Source organism: Kogia breviceps, chromosome 4, assembly GCF_026419965.1.
Source record: "Kogia breviceps isolate mKogBre1 chromosome 4, mKogBre1 haplotype 1, whole genome shotgun sequence".
Lineage (NCBI taxonomy): Eukaryota > Metazoa > Chordata > Mammalia > Artiodactyla > Physeteridae > Kogia > Kogia breviceps.
The window spans coordinates 112475045-112493851 of NC_081313.1; the positions used below are offsets into that span (position 1 = coordinate 112475045).

The window sequence follows — 18807 nt, forward strand, 5'->3', positions numbered from 1 at the left end:
AAAAGAGGCCTTGGTGCTGGTTGGGGATGGGGCCTGCAGAGCCTTAGTTACTGATTTCATTTTTAATAAGTTTAGGTTTGTTACCTTGGTTTCCCAATTTAAAAAAATTAACTTCTAAAAGAAAAAAAAATGAGACTGCCTCATTGTTTCATTTCCCTGTGCCTGAAACAGTGCTTGCTTGGCATGTGGTAGATGCTTAATCAAAGCTTCCTCAATGAATAAATTCATTGATGATAAGGAAAAACTTAGATGACTCAAAAAGTACCTTTTGGTAAAATCAAAGCCACTGGAGTTGTAGATGCATGAGAAGAATTTGAATAAGATTGTTTCATAGAGTGTAAAAGTGGTAAAAAAAGCAGAATGTTCTTCAGAAGCAGATTAATTAACTGATTTTAAGTATGTGTGATAATAGAGTAAATAAAGCAGATGTGTGAGTAGTTCATCTCCTTTCCCAAAAGTCTGGGTATTCAGGTTGGCCAGAAGGCTCTTGGGGTCTTCTCTTTGGAAATCCGGGTTGCCTGACAGGCACCTCCCACCAGGCCTCAATAGTCATTCTGTCCATCGGTCAGTCAGTCATTCCCAAGCTATCTGGGTCAAACCCAGCCCTGAGCTCGGGGCCACAGGGTAGGCAAGACACAGAAAGAGAAGGGAATCAGGCACATCGTGTCCACTGTGTGCCAGGGACTCTGCCTGCGTCCCTCTGTCTTGTGGCCTTGCTTAGGAGCACCCGCTCCCACCCTCGCCCCGCCAACACACACACCTGATTGGGCGGCCCAGGCAGGGGGAAGGTCTGCAGCTTGGTCTGACCCTCCTACCCTTACCACCCCTGTAGGTCTCAGAGCTCATCTTTGTGTCCATCTATAGCTCCGAGTTCTGCATGAAGCTCTACGTGGACCCCATCAACTACTGGAAGGATGGCTACAACCTGCTAGATGTGATCATTATCATCATTATCTTCATCCCCTACAGTCTCCGCAAGATCAAGGGCAAGCACTACCCCTACCTCAACATTGCCGATGGCGTACAGTCCCTGCGCATTCTCAAGCTCATCACCTATAGCCGCGGCATCCGGGTGAGTGACATGGGATGCCGTGGTTCTGGGAGTGCAGGTGATAGGGTCTGTCTGCTCATCAGCCCCTGATGAAATGATAATTCTGCTACACTCATGCAGTGACTGAGTCCTCTTGTGTGGCAGGTTGATGTTTACCTGCGTTATCTCATTTAATCTTAAAATGATTCTAGGAAAGGTATTAGCTCCATTTTACAGATGAAGAAATTGAGACCCAAGGTCACTCAGCAGTTAGATGCTGGAGCTGAGCTTCGAAAGGTGTGTCTGACTCAAGACCATCTGATCTTTCCCTCTCTCGCATGTTGCAAAGTGACTGATTTTCATACGGTCCAGACCCTTTGGACTACACGCCCAGGAGTCTCCAGCTTTTTGGTGGCTTCAGCCACTCACTGCTTTCCCCGAACGATTGAAAAATCTGCTGCTTCTCTTGATGGGAATGGTCTCATGACTTGTTCAGGCAGCTCTGGAAGTGCTGCTCCTGCTGAGAGGGCAGAGGGTGGCCAGTCTTTACTTGGCTCAGAGGTTTCAGAACAAACCTCAGAGGTGCCCCAAACATGCCCTCAGGTATTCATCCTGGGCATGGTATGTTTGCCCTGGCTCTGGTCAGTACCCATGCTTCTCCAGGAAGGGGCTGGATTGGACATATTCAACAAATTAAGGTGTGTCAGCCTGTTCTGCTGAGAGGTTGCCCCTAGGCCAGCCTCGTGTCTGTCTGTCTAGGGCTTAGGTCCAACACTCAGGGAGCCCATGGGAGCCAAAGGGAGTCCCAGGCCTGAGCGGAGAATAGGCGCATGTTAAAGAGCTTCCCCTCCTGGGAAGGGTAAGCGGTGACGATGTGAGAGAGTGGCAGGGACATATACACACTACCAAATGTAAATTAGATAGCTAGTGGGAAGCTGCCGCATAGCACAGGGAGATCACCTCTGTGCTTTGTGACCACCTAGAGGGGTGGGATAGGGAGGGTGGAAGGGAGGGTGACACAAGAAGGAAGAGTTATGGGAACAAATGTATATGTATAACTGACTCACTTTCTTGTAAAGGAGAAACTAACACACTATTGTAAAACAGTTATACTCAAATAAAGATGTTAAAAAAAAAAAAAAAAAAAAAGAGCTCCCCCTCCTGCAGACCCCATCCATTCAGGTCTTGCTCTCACGTAGTCACATACCTGTGTGTGTCCCCTCCCAAACAGCATGGTCCTATCCTCCTGCTCCTCTTCACGGCAAGGCTACTGGAAGGGGTGTCTGTTCTCCCAGTCCCTCTTCCTTACCTGTCATTTGTGTCCGGGCTTCCTGCCTCCTCTCCCCAGTAACTAGCCCCTCTGAGGTTGCCAGCAACCTCCCGTCACTGCTTGCTCTTGGTTTCCCTCCAGCCTCTTAGGCATAACTTCTCAGGTGTGTGTTTTCTTTGCCTTGCCCGTGAGTGTGGTTTTCTCAGGACTGTGTCCTGAGTTCTCTTCTCACTCTGTATTCTCTTTGGGTGACCTTTTGCACTTTTCAGGGGTCTTCACCTGCCCATGCCACTGTCTTTGAACTTCAGACCTAACTGCTTCCTGCATAGCTCACATACTCCTCAAACTCAACGTGTCTAAACCGGAAGTCTTCCCTCTCTCCTACCCCCACCCTCAAATCCCAAGACCTGGCTCCTCCTCCTGTATTTTGTCTGTTGGTGATGGGTGCCTCCTGTCAAGTCAACTGCCAAGTCATAAATTTGAGTGTCGGCTTTGAGCTCTCTCTCAAAGTCCTATAGCCTGGCCTCCTAGATAGTTCTTGGCTTGTTCACATCTTTTCACTCCAACAGCCATCATTTTTTCTCCATTACCATTCACCTTTCCATGGGTTCCTGCAATAGCTTCCCACACTACTGAGGGCCCTGGAGCAGAAATGCCTCAGCCGCTGGAGGAATCTCTAAAGTGCACCTCGAATCATGGCACCACTCCTTTTACACTTGAGAGTGACTCCCCTTGTTCGTGGGCTAGAGGCAGACCCTATAATGTGTCCTAGAAGTGGGGAAGGGATTGTTTGAGGTGCTGGGCTATGGAGTCCATGTCAGGGAGGGATGAGAGTAAGGCAGGTGGACAGGAAAGAAGACTGGAGCTCTCTGGGAGGTGAGGGCGAGGTGGCGGGCACCTCGGAGTGAGGGAATAATCAGACAGTGGGGGCTGTAGCCATTTTTTTGGGTATGGGGCACCAAAGGAGCAGGGGCCTAAAGTGATTCAAGGGTTGCTGGAGATGAGGAAGTCAAGGGACGAAGAGGCCTGGGGGTTGGTGGGTGTCCACAGGGATGCTGAAGGCCCCCAGGTTGACAGCAGGGTGGGGTGGAGCCATTCTGAGATGCAACAGGATGTGGGAAGATGGAAGGTTGGCCCTGCCCAGAGGCAGGGGCTTTGCCCATGGAGGCTGGGGCTCCAGGATAAAGTAGGGGATGGCCTCCTGAATCAGGTGAGTGGTGGATGAGCAGCCTCCCTCTCGAGGGCTGCTGGGGAGCGATGTCCTCAGGAAAGAGAAGGTTTACAGGGAAGGCCAGGAGAGAGATCACTGTGGAATGAAGGTGCCAGAGATCTGCGGGAGTCATGAGAGGAAGGTGGTGATGGTGGCTGAGGGAAAGGAAGTCCAGGGCTGTGCAGGGAGGAGGAAGCAGAAAGGACTGGTAGCAGGAGGGGCTTCCATCTTGGGGAGTGGGGGGAGGGGCAGTGACCCAAATTGTCCCTTGTGAGGCTGAGGGCACGAGCCGCCTGCTGAGTGCATTGTGTGGTGGCAGCCTGGTCAGAGGGGAAGGCCTGGAGGTGCCTGGGTCTTGGCACCCGGCAGGGACAGCCCAGGGATCCAGTGAAGGGCACACAGCCCTCCCCACTGGCCTAGGCCTATCCCAGAGCTCAGCCTGGCTTGCTTGGTGACCGAAGGCCTCTGCTCGGCCTTTGGTCCATGTGGTCATGCAGACACCCATGGGCATGCAAACACAGCATGTTCATACACATACAGTCCATGTTTGACCTCAAGGTCTTTCTGTCATTAAGCAGAGCCTTGGATCCAAAATTTGTTCCCCGGGGAGCCATCAGACCCACTGGTTGTAGCTCTTCTATGGGTTTTGGGATGTCACTGGACCCCCAAAGTGACTCTGGATTACATGCCCTCTGTACACCAGCCTGGCCAGCTGGCCAGGGGAGCTGGAGGTGCCAGCGGTAGGGCCTTGCATCTCTGTGCTGATTTATATTCATTGAAGTCTAGATGAGTCTCTAACAGAGCTGCAGCTCAGTGCCCAGAGCTGGCACTCTGACACATTCTTGACTCCTGTTCCCTGATGAATTAAGATGACATTCTGCCTTCCACCTCATGGCAATAAACCTGCACCATGAAGAAATAGTTCCTTGCTGTTTTGCACACAGAGAAGCTCTGTTAGCTGGCAACCAAGGGCCACACTGTCCTTGTTCATCTGCATTTCAGCCTGAAGAAGCACCTTCAGACACTGGGCTGCAGTGAGAGCATCAGCCTCGCCTCCCTCCCTGCCTGCTCCTCTTTGGGGTGCATCACTTGCCACTCATTACAGTGGCAGGGCCTGAGTACCTGCCCTGACAAGAGGTCCTCTCCATGCCCAGAATGCCCCAAGGCCAGGAGGGCAGCCCTAGCATGATTCAGAGCCCAGGACAGCTGAACTGGGGGCTAGGAGTTGCTTCCCCAAAGAATCTGGGAATTCAGAATCAGGCACCTACTGGGGGCCAGGCTGTAGGCCTAGAAAGTGCAGGACTTCCTCAGGGAAGGAGCTACCAGCCTATGGGGATCTGGGTGAACACCCATGGGACTAGATTTCTTTTTTTTTTTTATACATCTTTATTAGAGTATAACTGCTTTACAATGTTGTATTAATTTCAGCTGTACAACAAAGCAAATCAGCTATATGAATACATATATCCCCATATCCCCTCCCTCTTGAGCCTCCCTCCCATCCTCCCCATCCCGCCCCTCTAGGTGGTCACAAAGCACTGAGCTGATCTCCCTGTGCTATGAGGCTGCTTCCCACTAGCCATCCATTTCACATTTGGTAGTGTATATATGTCCATGCTACTCTCTCGCTACATCCCAGCCTCCCTTTCCCCCACTGTGTCCTCAAGTCCCTTCTCTACATCTGCGCCTTTATTCCTGCCCTGCCACTAGGTTCATCAGTATGATTTTTCTAGATTCCAAATATATGCTTTAGCATATGGTATTTGTTTTACTCTTTTTGAGTTATTTCACTCTGTATGACAGTCTCTAGGTCCATCCACCTCACTACAAATAACTCAATTTCATTCCTTTTTATGGCTGAGTAATATTCCATTGTATATATGTGCCACATCTTCTTTATCCATTCACCTGTCGATGGACATTTAGGTTGGTTCCATGTCCTGGCTATTGTAAATAGTGCTGCAGTGAACATTGGGGTGCATGTGACTTTTTGAATTATGGTTTTCTCAGGGTATATGCCCAGTAGTGGGATTGCAGGGTTATATGGTAGTTCTATTTTTCGTTTTTTAAAAAATTTTACTTTATTTATTTATTTTTTATACAGCAGGTTCTTATTGGTTATCTATTTTTTACATATTCATTTATATATGTCAATCCAAACCTACCAATTCATCCCACCACCACCGCCCCCCGACTTTCACCCCTTGGTGTTCATACACTTGTTCTCTACATCTGTGTCTCTGTCTGGCTTGCAAACCTGTTCATCTATACTATTTTTCTAGATTCCACATATATGTGTTAATATACAATATTTGTTTTTCTCTTTCTGACTTGCTTCACTCTGTATGACAGTCTCTAGGTCCATCCACATCTCTACAAATGACCCAGTTTCATTCCTTTTTATGGCTGAGTAATATTCCACTGTATATATTTGCCACATCTTCTTTATCCATTCGTCTGTTGATAGGCATTTAGGTTGCTTCCATGACCTGGCTATTGTAAATAGTGCTGCAATGAACATTGGGGTGCATGTGACTTTTTGAATTATGGTTTTCTCAGGGTATATGCCCACTAGTGGGAGTGCTGGGTCATATTGTAATTCTATTTTTAGTTCTCTATTTTTTTAGTTTAGTTTTTAGTTCTCTCTATTTTCAGTTCCATACTATTCTCCATAGTGGCTGTACCAATTTATATTCCTACCAACAGTGCAAGAGGGTTCCCTTTTCTCCACACCCTCTCCAGCATTTGTTGTTTGTAGATTTTCTGATGATGCCTGTTCTGACCGGTGTGAGGTGATACCTCATTGTAGTTTTGATTTGCATCTCTCTAATAATTAGTGATGCTGAGCAGCTTTTCATGTGCCTCTTGGCCATCTGTATGTCTTCTTTGGAGAGATGTCTATTTAGGTCTTCTGCCCACTTTTTGATTAGGTTGTCTGTTTTTTTAATATTGAGCTGCATGAGCTGTTTATATATTTTGGAGATTAATCTTTTGTCTGTTGATACATTTGCAAATATTTTCTCTCATTCTGAGGGTTGTCTTCATCTTATTTATGGTTTCCTTTGCTGTGCAAAAGCTTTTAAGTTTCATTAGGTCCCATTTGTTTACTTTTGTTTTTATTTCCATTACTCTAGAGGTGGGTCCAAAAAAGATCTTGCTGTGATTTATGTCAAAGAGTGTTCTTCCTATGTTTTCCTCTAAGAGTTTTATAATGTCCAGTCTTACATTTAGATCTTTAATCCATTTTATTTTTTGGCACGGTGTTAGGGAGTGTTCTAATTTCATTCTTTTACATGCAGCTGTCCAGTTTTCCCAGCACCACTTATTGAAGAGACTGTCTTTTCTCCATTGTATATCCTTTCCTCCTTGTCATAGATTAGTTGACCATAGGTATGTGAGTTAATCTCTGGGCCTTCTATCCTGTTCCATTGATCTATATTTCTGTTTTTGTGCCTTGTTGTCTTGATTACTGTAGCTTTGTAATATCGTCTGAAATCAGGGAGTCTGATTCTTCCAGCTCCGTTTTTTTTCCCTCAAGATTGCTTTGGCCGTTCGGGATGTTTTGTGTCTCCATACAGATTTCTTTTTTCTTTTTTCTTTTCTTTTTTTGCTGTACACGGGCCTCTCACTGCTGTGGCCTCTCCCATTGCGGAGCACAGGCTCTGGATGAGCAGGCTCAGCGGCCATGGCTTACAGGCCTAGCCGCACTGCAGCATGCGGGATCCTCCCGGACCAGGACTCGAACCCGCGTCTCCCACATCGGCAGGCAGACTTCCAATCACTGTGCCACCAGGGAAGCCTTCCATACAAATTTTAAGATTTTTTTTCTAGTTCTGTAAAAAATGCCATGGGTAATTTGGTAGGGATTGCATTAAATCTGTAGATTGCTTTGGGCATTATAGTCATTTTCACAATATTGATTCTTCCAGTCTAAGAACATGGTATATCTCTCCATCTGTTTGTGTCATTTTTGAGTACAGGTCTTTTACCTCCTTAGGTAGGTTTTTTCCTAGGTATTTTATTCTTTTTGTTGCAATGGTGAATGGCTTGTTTCCTTAATTTCTTTTTCTGATCTTTTGTTGTCAATGTATAGGAATGCAAGAGATTTCTGTGCATTAATTTTGTATCCTGCAACTTCACCAAATTCATTGATTAGCTCTAGTAGTTTTCTGATGTCATCGTTAGGATTCTCTATGTATAGTATCATGTCATCTGCAGACAGTGACAGTTTTACTTCTTCTTTTCCAATTTATATTCCTTTTATTTCTTTTTCTTCTCCTATTGCCTTGGCTAGGACTTCCAAAACTGTGTTGAATAATGGTGGTGAGAGTGGATATCCTTGTCTTGTTCCTGATCTTAGAGGAAATGCTTTCAGTTTCTCACCATTGAGAATGATGTTTGCTGTGGGTTTGTCGTATGTGGCCTTTATTATGTTGAGATAGGTTCCCTCTATGCCCACTTTCTGGAGAGTTTTTTATCATAAATGGGTGTTGAATTTTGTCAAAAGCTTTTTCTGCATCTTTTGAGATGATCATATGGTTTTTATTCTTCAGTTTGTTAATATGGTATATCACATTGATTGACTTGCATATATTGAAGAATCCTTGCATCTTGATCATGGTGTATGATCCTTTTAATGTATTGTTGGATTCTGTTTGCTAGTATTTTGTTGAGGATTTTTGCATCTGTATTCATCAGTGTTATTGGTCTTTAATTTTCTTTTTTTGTTGTGTCTCTGTCTGGTTTGGGTATCAGGGTGATGGTGGCCTCATAGAATGAATTTGGGAGTGTTTTGGAAGAGTTTTAGAAGGATAAGTGTTAGCTCTTCTCTAAATGCTTGATAAAATTCACCTGTGAAGCCATCTGGCCCTGGGCTTTTGTTTGTTGGAGGATTTTTTTTTTTTTTTTTTTTTTTTGCTGTACGCGGGCCTCTCACTGTTGTGGCCTCTCCTGTTGTGGAGCACATGCTCCAGACGTGCAGCCTCTGCGGCCATGGCTCACAGGCCTAGCCGCTCTGTGGCATGTGGGATCTTCCCAGACCAGGACATGAACCTGTGTCCCCTGCATCAGCAGGCAGACTCTCAACCACTGCACCACCAGGGAAGCCCTGTTCGAGGATTTTAAATCACAGTTTCAATTTCAGTGCTCATGATTGGTCTGTTCATATTTTCTATTTCTTCCTGATTCAGTCTTGGAAGGTTGTACTTTTCTAAGAATTTGTCCATTTCTTCCAGGTTGTCCATTTTACTGGCATATAGTTGCTTATAGTAGTCTCTCACAATCCTTTGTATTTCTGCAGTGTCAGTTGTTACTTCTCCTTTTCCATTTCTAATTCTTTTGATTTGAGTCTTCTCTCTTTTTTTCCTGATGAGTCTGGCTAATGGTTTATCCATTTTGTTTATCTTCCAAAGAACCAGCTTTTAGTTTTATTAATCTTTGCTATTGTTTCCTTCATTTCTTTTTCATTTATTTCTGATCTGATCTTTATGATTTCTTTCCTTCTGCTAGCTTTGGGTTTTTTTTGTTGTTGTTGTTCTTTCTCTAATTGCTTTAGGTGTAAGGTTATGTTGTTTATTTGAGATTTGTCTTGTTTCTTTTTCTTTTCTTTTTTTTTTTTTTTGGCTGCGTTGGGTCTTTGTTGCTGCATGTGGGCTTTCTCTAGTTGCAGTAAGCAGGGGCTACTCTTCATTGCAGTGCACGGGCTTCTCATGGCAGTGGCTTCTCTTGTTGTGGAGCATGGGCTCTATCTAGGCACACGGGCTTCACTAGTTGTGGCACAAGGGCTTCGTAGTTGTGGCTTGCGTGGCACAGGGGCTTAGTTGCTCTGTGGCATGTGGGATCTTTTCGGACCAGGGATCAAACTCATGTCCCCTGCATTGGCAGGCGGATTCTTAACCACTGTGCCACCAGGGAAGTCTTTGTTGTTTCTTGAGGCAGGATTGTATTGCTGTCAACTTCCCTCTTAGGACTGCTTTTGCTGCATCCCATAAGTTTTGCATCGTTATGTTTTCATTGTCATTTGTTTCTAGGTAGTTTTTGATTTCCTGTTTGATTTCTTCAGTGATATCTTGGTTATTTAGTAGCATGCTGTTTAACCTCCATGTGTTTGTATTTTTTACAGTTTTTTTTCCCTGTAACTGATATCTAGTCTCATAGTGTTGTGGTTGGAAAAGATGCTTGATATATTTTCAGTTTTCTTAAATTTACCAAGGCTTGATTTGTGACCCAAGATGTGATCTATTCTGGAGAATGTTCCATGTGCACTTGAGAAGAAAGTGTATTCTATTGTTTCTGGGTGGAATGTCCTATAAATATCAATTAAGTCCATCTGATCTAATGTATCATTTAAAGCTTGTGTTTCCTTATTTATTTTCTGTTTAGATGATCTGTCTGTTGGTGTAAGTGAGGTGTAAAATCCCCTGCTATTATTGTGTTACTATTGATTTCCACTTTTATGGCTCTTAGCATTTGCCTTACATATTGAGGTGCTTCTATGTTGGGTGCATAAAGATTTACAATTGTTATATCTTCTTCTTGGATTGATCCCTTGATCATTATGTAGCATCCTTCCTTGTCTCTTGTAATAATGTTTATTTTAAAGTTTATTTTGTCTGATATGAGTATTGCTACTCCAGCTTTCTTTTGATTTCCATTTGCGTGGAATATCTTTTTCCATCCCCTCACTTTCAGTCTGTATGTGTCCCTTGGTCTGAAGTGGGTCTTTTGTAGACAGCATATAAACGGGTCTTGTTTTTGTATCCATTCAGCCAGTCTGTGTCTTTTGGTTGGAGCATTTAATCCATTCACATTTAAGGTAATTATCAATATGTATGTTCCTATTCCCGTTTTCTTAACTGTTTCGAGTTTGTTTTTGTAGGTCCTTTTCTTCTCTTGTGTTTCCTGCTTAGAGAAGTTCCTTTAGCATTTGTTGTAGAGCTGGTTTGGTGGTGCTGAATTCTCTTAGTTTTTGCTTGTCTATAAAGGTTTTAATTTCTCTGTCGATTCTGAATGAGGTCCTTGCTGGGTAGAGTAATCTTGGTTGTAGATTTCTCCCCTTCATCATTTAAAATATATCCTGCCACTCCCTTCTGTCCTGCAGAGTTTCTGCTGAAAAATCAGCTGATAACTTTATGGGGATTCCCTTGTATGTTATCTGTTGCTTTTCCGTTGCTGCTTTTAATATTTTTTCTTTGTATTTAATTTTTGACATTTTGATTAATATGTGTCTCGGCGTGTTTCTCCTTGGGTTTATCCTGTAAGGGACCCTCTGCACTTCCTGGATTTGATTGACTATTTCCTTTCCCATGTTGAGGAAGTTTTCGACTGTAATCTCTTCAAGTATTTTCTTAGACCCTTTCTTTTTCTCTTCTTCTTCTTGGACCCCTATACTTCGAATGTTTGTGCATTTAATGTTGTCCCAGAGGTCTCTGAGACTGTCCTCAATTCTTTTCATTCTTTTTTCTTTATTCTGCCCTGTGGCAGTTATTTCCACCATTTTATCTTCCAGCTCACTTATCCATTCTTCTGTCTCAGTTATTCTGCTATTGATTCCTTCTAGAGTATTTTAAATTTCAATTACTGTGTTGTTCATCACTGTTTATTTGCTCTTTAGTTCTTCTAGCTCCTTGTTAAACGTTTCTTGTGTTTTCTCCATTCTATTTCCAAGACTTTGGATCATCTTTACTATCATTACTCTGAATTCTTTTTCAGATAGACTGCCTGTCTCCTCTTCATTTGTTTGGTCTTGTGGGTTTTTACCTTGCTCTTCATGTGCTGCATATTTCTCTGTCTTCTCATTTTGTTTAACTTACTGTGTTTGGGGTCTCCTTTTTGCAGGCTGCAGGATCGTAGTTCCTCTTACTTCTGTTGTCTGCCCCCAGTGGGTGAGCTTGGTCCAGTGGCTTGTGTAGACTTCCTGGTGGGGGAGACTGGTGCTTGTGTTCTGGTGGGTGGGGCTGGATCTTGTCCCTCTGATGGGCAGTGCTGCATCTGGTGGTGTGTTTTAGGGTGTCTGTGACCTTAGTATGACTTTAGGCAGCCTGACTGCTAATGGGTGGGGTTGTGTTCCTGTCTTGCCAGTTGTTTGGCATGAGGCGTCCAGCACTGGAGCTTGCTGGCCCTTGGGTGGAGTCGGGTCTTAGTGTTGGGGTGGAGACCTCTGGGAGAGCTCTCACCAATTAATATTCCATGGGGCTGGGAGTTCTCTGGTGGTCCAACATCCTGGACTCAGCTCTCCCACCTTGGAGGCTTATTCCCGGGACTAGATTTCTGAACCTTCTAGACTGCAGAATAATGGGGCCTGTCTGGATAGTGCTGGAAGAATGTGGCCAAGACCAGCAGTCAGGAGTCAGTCCCAAACAGGCTTCTGGAGAGCGTGACTTTTTCTGCACAGCTGTTCTCGAGGCTACTTGGCTTTGGACCTTGGGTGGCACTGGGCCTGTGCACTAGCCTGGAAGTGGGAGACCCAACCGGGGCCTCTCCCTTATCCTTCCAAGGTACCTCAGCTTCTTCCATGTGGCCCTGCTCCTCCCCACCCTGAAGACCTCACCTGCAGACTGCGTCCCATTGCAGCATTTTTCATGAGTTCTTACCTCTTCAGTCTTAGCAGTTTTGGGAAAGAAGTTCTGTCTCTCTTGAAGGATTGGAGGCAATTTTTTACAGCTCAGTTCTTTTGGAATTAATCCCTAAACACTGATTTTTCTTCCCCCAAGGAGGGGATGGGGGCGTCGGGTACGCATTCACCCCTGCAGGCAGCTGCCAAAGTGGTCCACATACAGGGCAGCCCCAGCTCCTGGGTTACCTCTCTGTTTTGCACTTTACCCCAGACTGTCAAAACTTCACTGTCCTGTGTCCCAGCTCCACCAGTACCTCCTTTCCTACTGCTAAGTCAATAAATAATATCTTGGCTTAGAAGGAGGGGCTTTTGTGGTTGACTGTGGTGGCACAAGGCAAGGGGCTGGAGAATGTGTTCCCGCTCTGCTGTTCTATCAGAGTGTGACTGTGACCAAGGCATTTTGCTTCTTTGAGCCTCTGATCCTGCATCTTGAAATGGGAACATCTTCCTACCTTGACGTGGTATCTGTGACAGTATCAAGGTAGCTGAACATGTATATGCAAGACTCCAGGACATGGAGAAGGAATGATGAGGCATGGGAGATAAGACAAACACCCATCTCATGGGGGAAGACTGAGGTCACAAGATGGAGACCTGCCTGTGAAATGGGGCCCAGAAAAATTGAGAAGTACTATTCCTCTCAGCCTTCTTCATTCTCACTCCCAGAGTAGCTCCCATACTCTTCCTCGGCCTGGAAGAGCATTCAGGGCTGGTGCTCAGCTGAGGGGCAGGAGCAGGACACCTTAGAATGACCACAAAGTCAGGCTGGGGTTCAAGCGGAGTGCTTAGTGGTGCTGATGGGGAGACTACACGAGACCTGGGGCACCATGGGCGATCCACCAATGGGTAACTGAGCGTGGAGGCTAGGCATTGATGAACCACAGTTAGGTTGGTCCAGCCCTCAATCTGGGCACAGTTCCCATTCATTCACTCATTCATTCATCCCACTATTTATGGAGCATCTGCCATGTGCCAGGCAAGGCACTGGATTCTGGGGCAGCTGGTGTTGGGACAGGCTGGACCTCTGTCCTCTGAGTCCAACCCAGCCTTGCAGCCTGGCCTAGCCCCGGTGCCTCTGCCTTGCAGACACTCATCACCGCTGTGGGGCAGACAGCTTACACCGTGGCCTCTGTGCTCATCCTGCTCTTCGTCCTGATGTACATCTTCGCTGTCCTGGGCTTCTGCCTATTTGGAGTTCCAGAGAGGGCTGACCTGAATAACTGGGGGAACCTGGCTCTGGCCTTCTTTACCCTCTTCAGCTTGGCCACGGTACCGTGTTTGGGAACAGTGGTGGGGGCAGGGGACTTGAGAAGGGACTGGCAGCTGGTGTGAGCACGTGGACATGCTGGGCCTCACTTGGGGCCTTTCCCATGTTCAGACACTTAGCTGGGCTGGGGAAGCTGGGGGCTGGCCTCCTAGGACTAAGGCTAGGCCAGTGCCCTGGCCAGGAGTTCATCACTGTCTCTAATCTTGTGACTCCCTAGAGCATTCTTATTTGTCCCATAGGGGTGTAAAACTTTCAAAAAGTTTTCAAAAGATAATTCATTCAGATTAAGTTTAATTTAGAAGGGAAACCCATGTCACATAGCCTTTTTGGGAACAGGCTGTCACAAATCCACCCAGAAGAAGCCTGCAAAGCCCAAGTCTCAAAGTCTAGATTCTGATGGACTCTGGAAAGATTGGGGTCTTTCCAAAGGAGGGTCTGGCAGAGAGGCATTGTCTTTTGGGGAAGGATGGAAGGCCTTTGGAGGAGAGCCCTTAGGGTACCTTGATCAGAAGTGCCCCCACCCAGTGGTGCCATGCAGCTCCAGGCCAGCATGTATGCCCTGGCGTCAGAGGATAAGGGGCTGTTGCAGGGCTGATGTGGAAGGCAGCCGGCCTGCTCCTCGGTGGGGCTGGGGCTCCCCACGGTGGGTGAGAGAAGGGCCTGCTGCTCTGGGCCTAGGCGCTCAGCATACCCTGCCTTGCCTGAGCAGGTCGATGGCTGGACAGACCTGCAGCAGCAGCTGGATGCCCGGAATTTTATTCTGAGCCGTTCATTCACCATCATCTTCATCTTGCTTGCCTCCTTCGTCTTCCTTAGCATGTTCGTGGGTGTGATGATCATTCACACTGAGGTGAGGTGGTGCTTGTAAGGATGGGGCAGTGGTAAGTGTGGCAGGTGGACGGGCCAAGTCTCAAGGGAGGGCACTGAACTATCTCCCTCCCTAAGCGGAGGCGGGGGGACCAGGTAGGTGCCTCTCGACCCCAGCCTGACTCTCTTCCCTGAGCCCTGCATTTTCCCTCCCTCATGATGGCAGCCGGCAGGATAGGTGCTTGGGAAGCCACTGCAGCTACAGTTGGCAGCTTGAGCCGGGGGCTGGCCTGTGAGGGGACCCTCCTGCTGAGGGGCCTGAGCCCCTTCAGTGCCCCCCCCTTCCTGTGGGGAAGAAGGAGGACAGGAGCGGAGCGCTGAGAGCCCACGTCTTCCCTCCGTCCTCCCGCCCTCTAGGACTCTGTCAAAAAGTTGGAGCGGGAGCTGATGCTAGAGAGACACATGACACGCATGGAAGAGAAGCATGTGATTTTGAAACGGCAGCAGGAGGAGCTCAGCAAGCTGATGCAGACACAGGCAGGTGGTCTCCATGGGCTGGCGGACAAGCAGAGGGCCGGTCAGGGCTGAAGGAACGGTTGGGAAGATGGGCCTTGGGGCCTGCGTGGAGGGCGGGTGATCTTAGGCATCTGTGGCATTTGGTAAGTCAGCTACTCACCCCCCCTGTACTTTTCAGAGTCAGATGTTATTCTCTGCATTTTTGTATTTCTCTGGACCTCTTCAAGTGTTGAGTGTTGTGATTATAATATTTCCCTCCTTCATGGGCAAAACTCCATTGCTGGGCCCTTTGCCTGGAGCACTCTTGTCCCTGAGGACTTGCTGGGTGCCAGGCAGGCTTGGTCCCTGTCCGCTGAGTAGGCGAGGCCACGGAGGCCCTGACAGGTGTTACTAACCTCAGTTTTTCTAAACTGGAACAAGAATGAGCCCAGTGGGCTGGAGATGTTCTGTCAAGCATGATACAACTGTGAGGGGCTGGAGGAGAGTCCTCTCTTTTCAGCTGAAGTGCTCTGAGCTGCCGGGGTGCTCGGCCGGGTCCTGAACAGCATGCTGCCCCTTTCTCCGCCAAGTGGCCGGTGCCTCCCTCCTCAGCCTCCTCTCTGAGGTGGAGACGCCCACCTGTCTTGGCGTGCCCAAGGTTTGTCCAGAACAGGGTGTAATGCTGAGCCACGCTCAGGCTCTCACCGATTCCTTCCCGTGTCACCTGTCCTCACATCAGGGACGGTGGCTCACCAGGTGAGTCAGGGGGGTGGGGGCCCAGAAGGGGTTGGGGTGGACTGTGATTGGACTCAGGACTCATCCTGGGGCCAGGGCCAGGCCTCTGCCTGAGGGCCCCCAGGTCTCTGTGCAGCCCGGTCACTACCTCCTCATCCTTGCTCTCTTTATGCTTTCCTCTCTAGAAGAATGTTGACCACAAAAGTTTCACTGAGCTGGTGGAGAAGTTTAAGAAGACACTGCGGCACACTGACCCCATGGTCTTGGATGATTTTGGCACTACCCTACCCTTCATTGACATCTACTTGTCCACTCTAGACAACCAGGATGCTACCATCTACAAGTCAGTCCCAGCCCCACTGACCCGGCCCCAGGCCCCAGGGGGGCAATGGCTGATGTGCAGGGTGGGTAGGGTGAGGCCCTTCCTGGAGGTGCGCAGGGGCTGGGCTGCTGTGCGGGTGGGCCTGTGGCTGGGGGAGACTCTGCCCACTGGCCTCCCCAGCCTACCCTGACCTGTTTTTAAATACTGGCTCCTCTGACTCTCCAAGACCCTCCTCACCAAGCACTTTTCAGAGGGCCGAGAGAACACCGCTGGCTGGCAAGTCAGAAGCTGAAGCTGCTGGCTTGGTGCTGTGTGACTCTGGCAAAGTCTTTGTCCCTTTCCCACCTGGCACAGGAGGGGCTGACTATGGAAGCAATGTGTGTGAAGCTCTGAGCTTGGCCTGGCCCAGGGCTGTGCTCGGTGTGTTAGCTGGGGTCATTCTGGCAGTTACTTGCAGGAAGGGGAGGTGCATGATTAGCCTGGTTTCTCAACAAAAGCTGCCTTGAGGGCTTCGTAGACAGGAGGAACTAAAAGGAGGGGATCTAGGAACACCCAGTGTTGGCCCAAGCGTGGACCAGGCAGCGTCTGGGCACCTCCACGTGCTCACCTCGCTCCGAGCCCAGGAGTCTGTTGCCTCCCACCTGACACATGCGGCGAAATGACTTTACTCCTGGGGCCACAGGTAGAGTGGCACAGACAGCTTTCAGCCCAGCCCTATGTGGCTCCGAACTCCTCGCTCTTCCCTGACCCCACACCTACCAGGAGTGGTGAACGTGCAGGTGTGAGAGTGCCGTGGGCAGGGCCAGGGCGGCATGGAGCCCACTCGTGAGCTCAGGCCTCCTCTCCTTCTCCATTTCCAGGCTTCAGGAGCTGTACTACGAGATCGTGCACGTGCTGAGCCTGATGCTTGAAGACTTGCCCCAGAAGAAGCAGTCCCAGTCCTTGGAGAAGGTCGAGGAGAAGTAGTGGATGTGGGCACCCAGGCACCGAGGGCCTCGCAGGCTGTGACACCCTGTCCCGCCAATTAAACACAGGTTTTCTGAGTTGGCCTCTTCACGGTTGCTGTGATCATGGCATTTCTCCACCTTTGGGAATTGGGCCTGAGTAGATGCCCATGAAGTCTGATTCCTCCCTCACATGACACAGCCAGACCTTGGGAGTAAGGAGTAGGGAGTAGGGAGAGGGAGGCTCAAGGCCCACCCTGACCAGAAGACACACCTGGGATCCACACTGGCTCTCTCCTCCTTTGACCCCAGCATCAAGGACCCACCGGGTTCCTGGGAAAGCCACCTGAGGACCCTGGACCGAGAAGGGCTTCCAGCAGCCCCATAAGAGTGTGTGGCTCCTTTGAGCTGGTGTGGCCCTACTGATCCTGGAAGCTCTGCTGCGCTCATCATTTTTCTTTTTTTAAAATTTATTTTATTTATGGCTGTGTTGGGTCTTCGTTTCTGTGCGAGGGCTTTCTCTAGTTGTGGCAAGCGGGGGCCACTCTTCATCGCGGTGCGCGGGCCTCTCACTGTCGCGGCCTCTCTTGTTGCGGAGCATAGGCTCCAGACACGCAGGCTCAGTAGTTGTGGCGCACGGGCCTAGTTGCTCCGCGGCATGTGGGATCCTCCCAGCCCAGGGCTCGAACCCGTGTCCCCCGCATTGGCAGGCAGATTCTCAACCACTGCACCACCAGGGAAGCCCTGTGCTCATCTTTGTGTGTGTGCCCACACCTGGCAGAGCTACAGCTCTCTCTGTGCGCCCAGAGCCCTGGAGACCCCTCTTTGGAGTTCTACTCTGCTTCTCCCAGGCTCACAGTGATGGTGGTGCCCCAGGGGTGCAGCTGTGACTGGAAGGATACTGTTGTGTGGCATGCAGCTCAGGGGGGCACCTCATGCAGGGGCCAGAGGAGTGGCAGCATTGGGCGCTTTGGGCTGCTCCCTCCCCTTAAGTTAGTTAGAACTCTTTACTCGAAAGGTGGCATTTTCTATGTCATCCCTGGCCAAATGACGGCCACAGTTGGCAAGGTCCTGGCACCAACCCAGTCCAGCCATTGTGGAGCCATCTGAAGGCCCAGGTGGGGCAGGGTGGCTGGCACCCCTTGCTCCCGACTGGCCAGACCAGAGGCCCGGCAGTGCCCCCTCTGCTCCCATTTCTGGGGAGTGTTCTTGAGGCCTGTCACCTTGGCAGTGCCCTATTCTTAGAGGAGAAGTGAGTTCTGGGTTGAGCTGGGGTGGGAAGCCAGCATCTGTAGCTGGGTGCCCAGGCCCACCCTGGGGAGTCAGGGCAGTAGAAAACACGTAGAATTGAGAATGGCTGGACAAGGGTCCCATGGGGGGCCTGTGGATGACAGCACCCCTGAAGCCAGAGGACAGGGGCTGGTGGAAGCCTTTACTCATGGTTTCATTCACCCGACTACTATTTCCTGAGCTGTGCAGGGTGCTGGGAGTTCTGTGACGAGAAAGCCACAGTCTCGTCCTGGCCCTCTTGGTGCCCACAGTTATCTAGGGGAGACAGTCATCCGGCCAGAACGGAGAGAGAAAATTTCCCTGAGGAAGTGACAATAATTGTTTGAATGCAGAGAGCATGTGTCTTCTAAGACACTCAGATCATTTCCATTTGCAAATGATCACACTCAGGACCAAACTGAGAACTGTGTGAAACGGTGCCGAGAAGGATCGCTCTGGAGTGTGAGACCCATCGCCATGCAGAGGAGGAGCCCTGTGAGGGCAGGGCGTCTGGCCTCGCTCCTTCCTCGGGTGGAGAGAACTTTGTGCCAGTGCCCTGGGAGGTGGCCCTGAAGTAAGCGGCGTGTGCACCCAGTACCTAACTGTGAAGGGGGCGACTCTTGGCTGGGGGTTTCTGGGGAGGGGGGCTCTGGTGGCTGCAGCCCATTCAGCCCAGGATGCAGGCCTCAGGCAGTGGCTTCGATTCAGGGCTGGATTAAAGCAGACGTTGCCAACTGCCCACACTGGATGTGCCAGTGTTGCATGGGGGAATGCGGAAACACCTCCGCCTGCTGTCACTGGGAATCGTGGGAATTTCCCTAGGCCTCTGGGAGTGAACAAAAGA

General features: G+C 48.9%; 1 protein-coding gene across 1 annotated transcript in view; it reads left to right on the forward strand.

Moving 5' to 3' along the window:
• Positions 1-16793, forward strand: part of CATSPER3 (cation channel sperm associated 3) — a 44016-nt gene extending 27223 nt beyond the window's left edge. The window contains exons 3-8 of the mRNA XM_059059935.2: positions 833-1072; positions 13211-13393; positions 14101-14241; positions 14616-14735; positions 15614-15771; positions 16611-16793. Of these exons, the coding sequence (XP_058915918.1) occupies positions 833-1072; positions 13211-13393; positions 14101-14241; positions 14616-14735; positions 15614-15771; positions 16611-16716 (948 nt within the window). The 3' untranslated portion in view covers positions 16717-16793. The remainder of the gene's footprint in view (positions 1-832; positions 1073-13210; positions 13394-14100; positions 14242-14615; positions 14736-15613; positions 15772-16610) is intronic.
• Positions 16794-18807: the final 2014 nt, after the last annotated feature.